Here is a 10000-nt window from a genome sequence, read left to right on the forward strand (position 1 = left end):
GAGAGAGAGAGATGGACAAACAGAAAGGTAAGGTCACTTTACCTCCTACACTTTGATTGACTGATTGAACTAGCTCTGTTCCATAGCCTTAGTGCTGTGATTTCTGTCCTCTGGTCCATAGCCTTAGTGCTGTGATTCTGTCTCTGGTCCATAGCCTTAGTGTTGTGATTCTGTCCTCTGGTCCATAGCCTTAGCTGTGATTCTGGTCCATAGCCTTAGTGCTGTGATTCTGGTCCATAGCCTTAGTGCTGTGATTCTGGTCTCTGGTCCATAGCCTTAGTGCTGTGATTCTGGACTCCTAAATGGTAAATGGTGCATTTATATAGCGCTTTTATCCAAGGCACTTTACATAGATTGTGCATCACATTCACCCATTCACACACACCTTTACATAGATTGTGCATCACATTCACACACCGATGGCAGGGTTAGGGTTAGGGTTAGGGTTAGGGTGCATCACATTCACACACCGATGGCAGTGGAAACCATGCAAGGCACCAACATGCACATCAGGAGCAGTTAGGGGGTCAGAGTCTTGCTCAAGGACACTTTGACAACTCTGTAAAAGCCTGGGTTCGAACTTGGCAACCTTGCGGCGGTTACCATCCAGCCACTCTACCCCCTGAGCCACCGCCACCCTGCGGCTTCCTCTGGGCCATAGCCTTAGTGCTGTGATTCTTGGTCTCTGGTCCATAGCCTTAGTGCTGTGATTCTGGTCTCTGGTCCATAGCCTTAGTGCTGTGATTTCTGGTCTCTGGTCCATAGCCTTAGTGCTGTGATTCTGGTCTCTGGTCCATAGCCTTAGTGCTGTGATTCTGCCCTATAACCCTTAACACAAAGAATGTAAAATATTAAGTCGGGTGAAACAACCGCTTAAATCAGACTTAAATAAAAATGTAGACCAGTCAACCCTCGTCCGCATGCGCAGTTCTGCTTCTGTAAGATTGCATTGTGAAAACATGGTACTGTCTGACTTCATCAGCTTTGTTAGCGGTTGTTTCACCCCCGTCTTAAAATGTTACGTTCCCCGTGTTAAGTTTATCAACTGTATCTCGGTTCTGATACCTTAACGTTTGTGAAACGATGCTTGTGAACAGGGTTTAATCCTCTGTTTGTGAAACGATGCTGTGAACAGGGTTTAATCCTCTGTTTGTGAAACGATGCTGTGAACAGGGTTTAATCCTCTGTTTGTGAAACGATGCTGTGAACCAGGTTTAATCCACTGTTTATGGACGACTCAACCCTCGTCCTACCGATACAGGATATCCTGACACGGAACCTCCTCTGGAACCTCCTCTCTGAGATAAAGATAAGATAAGTGTTTCCAAACAAGAGATAATTGACTCAGAGATTAACCAGTTAGTTTCATCATGTTGATGGAATGTAGTTAAACATCAACGGATATCCTCTCCTCTCCTCTCCTCTCCTCCTCTCCTCTCCTCTCCTCTCCTCTCCTCTCCTCTCCTCTCCTCTCCTCTCCTCTCCTCTCCCCTCTGCCCTCCCCTCTCCTCTCCTCTCCCATTTTTCTTTTCATCTCCTCTCAGCCCCTCCCCAACATCCCCCAGAGATGAACTAGTAGTGTGTGTGTGTGTGTGTGTGTGTGTGTGTGTGTGTGTGTGTGTGTGTGTGTGTGTGTGTGTGTGTGTGTGTGTGTGTGTGTGTGTGTGTGTGTGTGTGTGTGTGTGTGTGTGTGTGTGTGTGTGTGTGTGTGTGTGTTGCGTCCATCTAACCTGAACACTCTATACTTAGTAAACTTGACCTTTCACTGTACTTGGTCTGCTCTTTTTTCCCCTCTACACCAAAGTTAAACCTCTTCACAGAATATAGCCGATCTACAAGCTCTCTGCTGCAGTGTTTTCCTATAATTCCTATCATCACACAGACTTGTAAATGTCAGCATGTCAACCAGCTGCAGCACACTGAGAGCTTGTAGATCTCTGAGAGCTGATCGCTGAGAGCTTGTAGATCACTGAGAGCTTGTAGATCTCTGAGAGCTTGTAGATCACTGAGAGCTTGTAGATCTCTGAGAGCTTGTAGATCACTGAGAGCTTGTAGATCTCTGAGAGCTTGTAGATCACTGAGAGCTTGTAGATCGCTGAGAGCTTGTAGATCGCTGAGAGCTGATCGCTGAGAACTTGTAGATCACTGAGAGCTTGTAGATCTCTGAGAGCTTGTAGATCACTGAGAGCTGATCGCTGAGAACTTGTAGATCACTGAGAGCTTGTAGATCTCTGAGAGCTTGTAGATCACTGAGAGCTTGTAGATCTCTGAGAGCTTGTAGATCACTGAGAGCTTGTAGATCTCTGAGAGCTTGTAGATCACTGAGAGCTTGTAGATCGCTGAGAGCTTGTAGATCGCTGAGAGCTTGTAGATCTCTGAGAGCTTGTAGATCTCTGAGAGCTTGTAGATCGCTGAGAGCTTGTAGATCTCTGAGAGCTTGTAGATCGCTGAGAGCTTGTAGATCTCTGAGAGCTTGTAGATCACTGAGAGCTTGTAGATCACTGAGAGCTGATCGCTGAGAACTTGTAGATCACTGAGAGCTTGTAGATCTCTGAGAGCTTGTAGATCACTGAGAGCTGATCGCTGAGAACTTGTAGATCACTGAGAGCTTGTAGATCGCTGAGAGCTTGTAGATCACTGAGAGCTTGTAGATCTCTGAGAGCTTGTAGATCACTGAGAGCTTGTAGATCACTGAGAGCTTGTAGATCGCTGAGAGCTTGTAGATCACTGAGAGCTTGTAGATCTCTGAGAGCTTGTAGATCGCTGAGAGCTTGTAGATCACTGAGAGCTTGTAGATCACTGAGAGCTTGTAGATCGCTGAGAGCTTGTAGATCTCTGAGAGCTTGTAGATCTCTGAGAGCTTGTAGATCGCTGAGAGCTTGTAGATCACTGAGAGCTTGTAGATCTCTGAGAGCTTGTAGATCTCTGAGAGCTTGTAGATCACTGAGAGCTTGTAGATCACTGAGAGCTGACCACAGAATCACAATACGCTTCTTTAGTTGTTCCCGTTGGACTGGAAACTGGAACTAATTCTGCTCTTTGAACTAATGACAGACAGGCAGGCAGGCAGGCAGGCAGGCAGGCAGGCAGGCAGGCAGGCAGGCAGGCAGGCAGGCAGGCAGGCAGGCAGGCAGGCAGGCAGGCAGGCAGGCAGGCAGGCAGGCAGGCAGGCAGGCAGGCAGGCAGGCAGGCAGGCAGGCAGGCAGGCAGGCAGGCAGGCAGGCAGGCAGGCAGGCAGGCAGGCAGGCAGGCAGGCAGGCAGGCAGGCAGGCAGGCAGGCAGGCAGGCAGGCAGGCAGGCAGGCAGGCAGGCAGGCAGGCAGGCAGGCAGGCAGGCAGGCAGGCAGGCAGGCAGGCAGGCAGGCAGGCAGGCAGGCAGGCAGGCAGGCAGGCAGGCAGGCAGGCAGGCAGGCAGGCAGGCAGGCAGGCAGGCAGGCAGGCAGGCAGGCAGGCAGGCAGGCAGGCAGGCAGGCAGGCAGGCAGGCAGGCAGGCAGGCAGGCAGGCAGGCAGGCAGGCAGGCAGGCAGGCAGGCAGGCAGGCAGGCAGGCAGGCAGGCAGGCAGGCAGGCAGGCAGGCAGGCAGGCAGGCAGGCAGGCAGGCAGGCAGGCAGGCAGGCAGGCAGGCAGGCAGGCAGGCAGGCAGGCAGGCAGGCAGGCAGGCAGGCAGGCAGGCAGGCAGGCAGGCAGGCAGGCAGGCAGGCAGGCAGGCAGGCAGGCAGGCAGGCAGGCAGGCAGGCAGGCAGGCAGGCAGGCAGGCAGGCAGGCAGGCAGGCAGGCAGGCAGGCAGGCAGGCAGGCAGGCAGGCAGGCAGGCAGGCAGGCAGGCAGGCAGGCAGGCAGGCAGGCAGGCAGGCAGGCAGGCAGGCAGGCAGGCAGGCAGGCAGGCAGGCAGGCAGGCAGGCAGGCAGGCAGGCAGGCAGGCAGGCAGGCAGGCAGGCAGGCAGGCAGGCAGGCAGGCAGGCAGGCAGGCAGGCAGGCAGGCAGGCAGGCAGGCAGGCAGGCAGGCAGGCAGGCAGGCAGGCAGACAGACAGACAGACAGACAGACAGACAGACAGACAGACAGACAGACAGACAGACAGACAGACAGACAGACAGACAGACAGACAGACAGACAGACAGACAGACAGACAGACAGACAGACAGACAGACAGACAGACAGACAGACAGACAGACAGACAGACAGACAGACAGACAGACAGACAGACAGACAGACAGACAGACAGACAGACAGACAGACAGACAGACAGACAGACAGACAGACAGACAGACAGACAGACAGACAGACAGACAGACAGACAGACAGACAGACAGAGCCGGGTGGTCAACGGCGACAGGAAGTGGCATGTGGAACAGGACATGATGCGAGCACCCAGAGTGACCTCCAGGGAACAGTTGTTAGTGTGTGTGTGTGTGTGTGTGTGTGTGTGACTTTTTCCTCTTGTTTCTTTTTTTAAAGTTGTTTTTGGGATTTTACGTCTTTATTGATTGTCACCAGTGTTGCCATGTGTGCTTATTATAAGCACTTAAGGTCTTGTTTCTTATAGTTGTTTATTTGGTCTTGTTTCTAAAGTGTAGTTGTTTATTTGGTCTTGTTTCTAAAGTGTAGTTGTTTATTTGGTCTTGTTTCTAAAGTGTAGTTATTTATTTGGTCTTGCTTCTAAAGTGTAGTTGTTTATTTGGTCTTGCTTCTAAAGTGTAGTTGTTTATTTGGTCTTGCTTCTAAAGTGTAGTTGTTTATTTGGTCTTGTTTCTAAAGTGTAGTTGTTTATTTGGTCTTGTTTCTAAAGTGTAGTTGTTTATTTGGTCTTGTTTCTAAAGTGTAGTTGTTTATTTGGGCTTGTTTCTAAAGTGTAATTGTTTATTTGGTCTTGTTTCTAAAGTGTAGTTGTTTATTTGGGCTTGTTTCTAAAGTGTAGTTGTTTATTTGGGCTTGTTTCTAAAGTGTAGTTGTTTATTTGGGCTTGTTTCTAAAGTGTAGTTGTTTATTTCGGCTTGTTTCTAAAGTGTAGTTGTTTATTTGGGCTTGTTTCTAAAGTGTAGTTGTTTATTTGGGCTTGTTTCTAAAGTGTAGTTGTTTATTTGGGCTTGTTTCTAAAGTGTAGTTGTTTATTTGGGCTTGTTTCTAAAGTGTAGTTGTTTATTTGGGCTTGTTTCTAAAGTGTAGCTGTTTATTTGGGCTTGTTTCTAAAGTGTAGTTGTTTATTTGGGCTTGTTTCTAAAGTGTAGTTGTTTATTTGGGCTTGTTTTCTTATGTACAGTACCAGTGAACCATCTGAAAGCAGGGAATCATAGCTTCGAATTGACATATTGGTTGTTCAGTTTGACCCACCAGTTGTGGAGATGTGGCTTATAGAGTAATGTCTTGCAGAGAAACAGCGAGTTGAGAAAACAGGCATGAAAAGTTTCACTTCTGTGGACTCTAACATTACACCTAGCTACATGTTTAAGCATTTATTTCATATTGACATGTCTTCTGTGGACTCTAACATTACACCTAGCTACATGTTTAAGCATTCATTTCATATTTACATTTCAGCTCTGACACTTATTTCAGACATGCTCCAGTATGTGAAGAGTCTGCCTGTGATATTAACTCATTTTGGATACAATAAAAATAAGTTTTTCTCCTCCTGAACACTTAGGCCCAATCCCAATCCGCTCCCTTGCTGACTCAATGAGCCCTCACTGATTTAGCTGCGCGTTCATGTGAAGTCAGTGAGGGCTCAGCCCCGCCCCTTTATGTGCCCTTTGCCAAAGTCAGCATCGATGCTGACTTTGGCAAAAAAATTACCCACAGTTCATAGCGTTACCAGGGGAATGAGGGGGATCCTCCGAACGTCAATCATTTAAGTATGCAAATTAGTTATGTATCTCGGTTAGAATGTCAAAAACACAATAGTGAGACGGAATAGAAGGATAGGCTATATATTTAATAACAACAATTATAATAAGGGAAACATGATGAGAAATGACTAATGAGCAAAGTAAAAGAATATGGAAATGCAATTTATAATGAATATTATTATATATGAATATTACAACCCCTATAACACTAAAGTCAATGAGGGTTCAGGGCTCAGGGCTTGAGGGAGGCAATTGGGATTGGGCCTAGTAGTAGTTCACACACTCTGTTACACCAGTGTGTTTACAATGACCCCCCACCCCGGCCTACACACATGCACGCACGCACACACACACACACACACACACACACACACACACACACACACACACACACACACACACACACACACACACACACACACACACACACACACACACACACACAGACACACACACACACACACACACAGGTTATCTGTGCTGTGAGGTAAACATTACAAAACCTGCCTGATAGCTCTGTAGTGTGAAGGCCATGCTCTGAAGTGTGTGTGTGTGTGTGTGTGTGTGTGTGTGTGTGTGTGTGTGTGTGTGTGTGTGTGTGTGTGTGTGTGTGTGTGTGTGTGTGTGTGTGTGTGTGTGTGTGTGGCTGTTACAACAGCACTACTGTTCATCATCTCTCTATGGTCTAACTGACTTCTCTTTGTAAGTGTCACTCTCTCTCTCTCTCTCTCTCTCTCTCTCTCACACACACACACACACACACACACACACACACACACACACACACACACACACACACACACACACACACACACACACACACACACACACACACACACAGGGTCCATTGTATTTTCATGGTCAGTGTGTGAACAGTGATTACATCAGTTTGAAGGTTATTGATCAGGACCACAGTCTAGTATACCTGCAGCTCATTGGACCACAGTATAGTATACCTGCAGCTCATTGGACCACAGTCTAGTATACCTGCAGCTCATTGGACCACAGTCTAGTATACCTGCAGCTCATTGGACCACAGTCTAGTATACCTGCAGCTCATTGGACCACAGTCTAGTATACCTGCAGCTCATTGGACCACAGTCTAGTATACCTGCAGCTCATTGGACCACAGTCTAGTATACCTTCAGCTCATTGGACCACAGTCTAGTATACCTGCAGCTCATTGGACCACAGTCTAGTATACCTGCAGCTCATTGGACCACAGTCTAGTATACCTGCAGCTCATTGGACCACAGTATAGTATACCTGCAGCTCATTGGACCACAGTCTAGTATACCTGCAGCTCATTGGACCACAGTCTAGTATACCTGCAGCTCATTGGACCACAGTCTAGTATACCTGCAGCTCATTGGACCACAGTCTAGTATACCTGCAGCTCATTGGACCACAGTCTAGTATACCTGCAGCTCATTGGACCACAGTCTAGTATACCTGCAGCTCATTGGAGCAACGTGTCATATGGAGGCTGCCATGATTTAAGGGGCCCCTCGTATAATAATAATAATAGCTCCTCATATACAGCTTTTGTCCTCACACGTCTCAATATTTGCCATTGACGCGTGCCTGCTTGCGTGTGTGTGTGTGTGTGTGCATGTGTGTGCGCGCGCGTGCATCCAGTGCTGTCCAAGCTGCTCCTGGACCTCCAGGACTTCCTGTCCGTTCTGGACTCAGAGAACCTGAGTTACATCGCCCAGGCCCAGAGGAAGAGCATATCTACTCTACTGACCTCACTGACCTCACTGACCCTACCGCTGCAGGACGATACCAACCAACACACTACAGGTACTGACCTGACCCTAACATTACCACTAACCCTAACCCTAACATTACCCTACCACTAACCCAGGCCCAGAGGAAGAGCATCAGTACCTTACTGACCTCACTGACCCTACCACTACAGGACGATACCAACCAACACACTACAGGTACTGACCCTAACATTACCACTAACCCTAACATTACCACTAACCCTAACCCTAACATTACCACTAACCCTAACCCTAACATTACCACTAACCCTAACCCTAACATTACCACTAACCCTAACATTACCACTAACCCTAACCCTAACATTACCACTAACCCTAACCCTAACATTACCACTAACCCTAACCCTAACATTACCACTAACCCTAACATTACCACTAACCCTAACCCTAACATTACCACTAACCCTAACCCTAACATTACCACTAACCCTAACATTACCCTACCACTAACCCAGGCCCAGAGGAAGAGCATCAGACCCTAACATTACCACTAACCCTAACCCTAACATTACCACTAACCCCCAACCCCAGGCTCAGAGGAAGAGTATGCAAACCAAAGAGCTGGTGTTCAAGCTCAACAAGCTCAATAAGATCATCCAGAAGGCAAATGGTAAATGGTAAATGGTGCATTTATATAGCGCCTTTATCCAAGGCGCTTTACATAGATTGTGCATTACATTCACCCATTCACACACACATTCATACACCGATTGCAGCGGAAGCCATGCAAGGTACCAACCAGCACATCGGGAGCAATTTGGGGTTCAGTGTCTTGCCCAAGGACACTTCGACATGTAGACAGGAGGAGCCGGGATTCGAACCGCCGACCCATGGATCATTGGACGACCTGCTCTACCTCCTGAGCCACAGCCGCCCCGCCCCGAAGGCCAGCTCTGTTGTTGGCCCTCACTGATTTAGCTGTGCGTTCATGTGTGTGTGTGTGTGTGTGTGTGTGTGTGTGTGTGTGTGTGTGTGTGTGTGTGTGTGTGTGTGTGTGTGTGTGTCTGTGTGTGTGTGTGTGTGTGGCTGTTAGAACAGCACTACTGTTCATCATCTCTCTATGGTCTAACTGACTTATCTTTGTAAGTGTCACTCTCTCTCTCTCTCTCTCTCTCTCTCTCTCTCTCACACACACACACACACACACACACACACACACACACACACACACACACACACACACACACACACACACACACACACACACACACACACACAGGGTCCATTGTATTTTCATGGTCAGTGTGTGAACAGTGATTACATCAGTTTAAAGGTTATTGATCAGGACCACAGTCTAGTATACCTGCAGCTCATTGGACCACAGTATAGTATACCTGCAGCTCATTGGACCACAGTATAGTATACCTGCAGCTCATTGGACCACAGTATAGTATACCTGCAGCTCATTGGACCACAGTATAGTATACCTGCAGCTCATTGGACCACAGTCTAGTATACCTGCAGCTCATTGGACCACAGTCTAGTATACCTTCTGCTCATTGGACCACAGTATAGTATACCTGCAGCTCATTGGACCACAGTCTAGTATACCTGCAGCTCATTGGACCACAGTCTAGTATACCTGCAGCTCATTGGACCACAGTATAGTATACCTGCAGCTCATTGGACCACAGTATAGTATACCTGCAGCTCATTGGACCACAGTCCAGTATACCTGCAGCTCATTGGACCACAGTCTAGTATACCTGCAGCTCATTGGACCACAGTCCAGTATACCTGCAGCTCATTGGACCACAGTCTAGTATACCTGCAGCTCATTGGACCACAGTCCAGTATACCTGCAGCTCATTGGACCACAGTATAGTATACCTGCAGCTCATTGGACCACAGTCTATATACCTGCAGCTCATTGGACCACAGTCTAGTATACCTGCAGCTCATTGGACCACAGTCTAGTATACCTGCAGCTCATTGGACCACAGTCTAGTATACCTGCAGCTCATTGGACCACAGTCTAGTATACCTGCAGCTCATTGGACCACAGTCTAGTATACCTGCAGCTCATTGGACCACAGTCTAGTATACCTGTGTCAGTTCACAAATTTCAGTGTGAACTGACAATAAAGTACTATATCATATCATATCACTATATCATATCATATCATATCATATCATATATCATATCATATCATATCAGTATACCTGCAGCTCATTGGACCACAGTATAGTATACCTGCAGCTCATTGGACCTCTGGGATTAATACAGTAGGCCTACATCTCATCTCATCTCATATCTGTAGTTTACTAAACAAACTACAACTACCAACACAGTACATGTCATGAACTAAAAAACGAAGTATTCGTTAGTACCCTGACCATGCTGTCTGTGCGTGCGTGCATGCGTGG

General features: G+C 47.7%; 1 protein-coding gene across 1 annotated transcript in view; it reads left to right on the forward strand.

The window, feature by feature from the left end:
- The first annotated feature begins 6 nt into the window (after nucleotides 1–6).
- Nucleotides 7–10000, forward strand: part of LOC306935049 (actin filament-associated protein 1-like 2) — a 22678-nt gene continuing 12684 nt past the window's right edge. The window contains exons 1-2 of the mRNA XM_079517872.1: nucleotides 7–27; nucleotides 7482–7646. Of these exons, the coding sequence (XP_079373998.1) occupies nucleotides 12–27; nucleotides 7482–7646 (181 nt within the window). The 5' untranslated portion in view covers nucleotides 7–11. The remainder of the gene's footprint in view (nucleotides 28–7481; nucleotides 7647–10000) is intronic.

This window comes from Electrona antarctica, assembly GCF_951216825.1.
Source record: "Electrona antarctica genome assembly, chromosome: 13".
In the NCBI taxonomy this organism is placed as follows: Eukaryota; Metazoa; Chordata; class Actinopteri; order Myctophiformes; family Myctophidae; genus Electrona; species Electrona antarctica.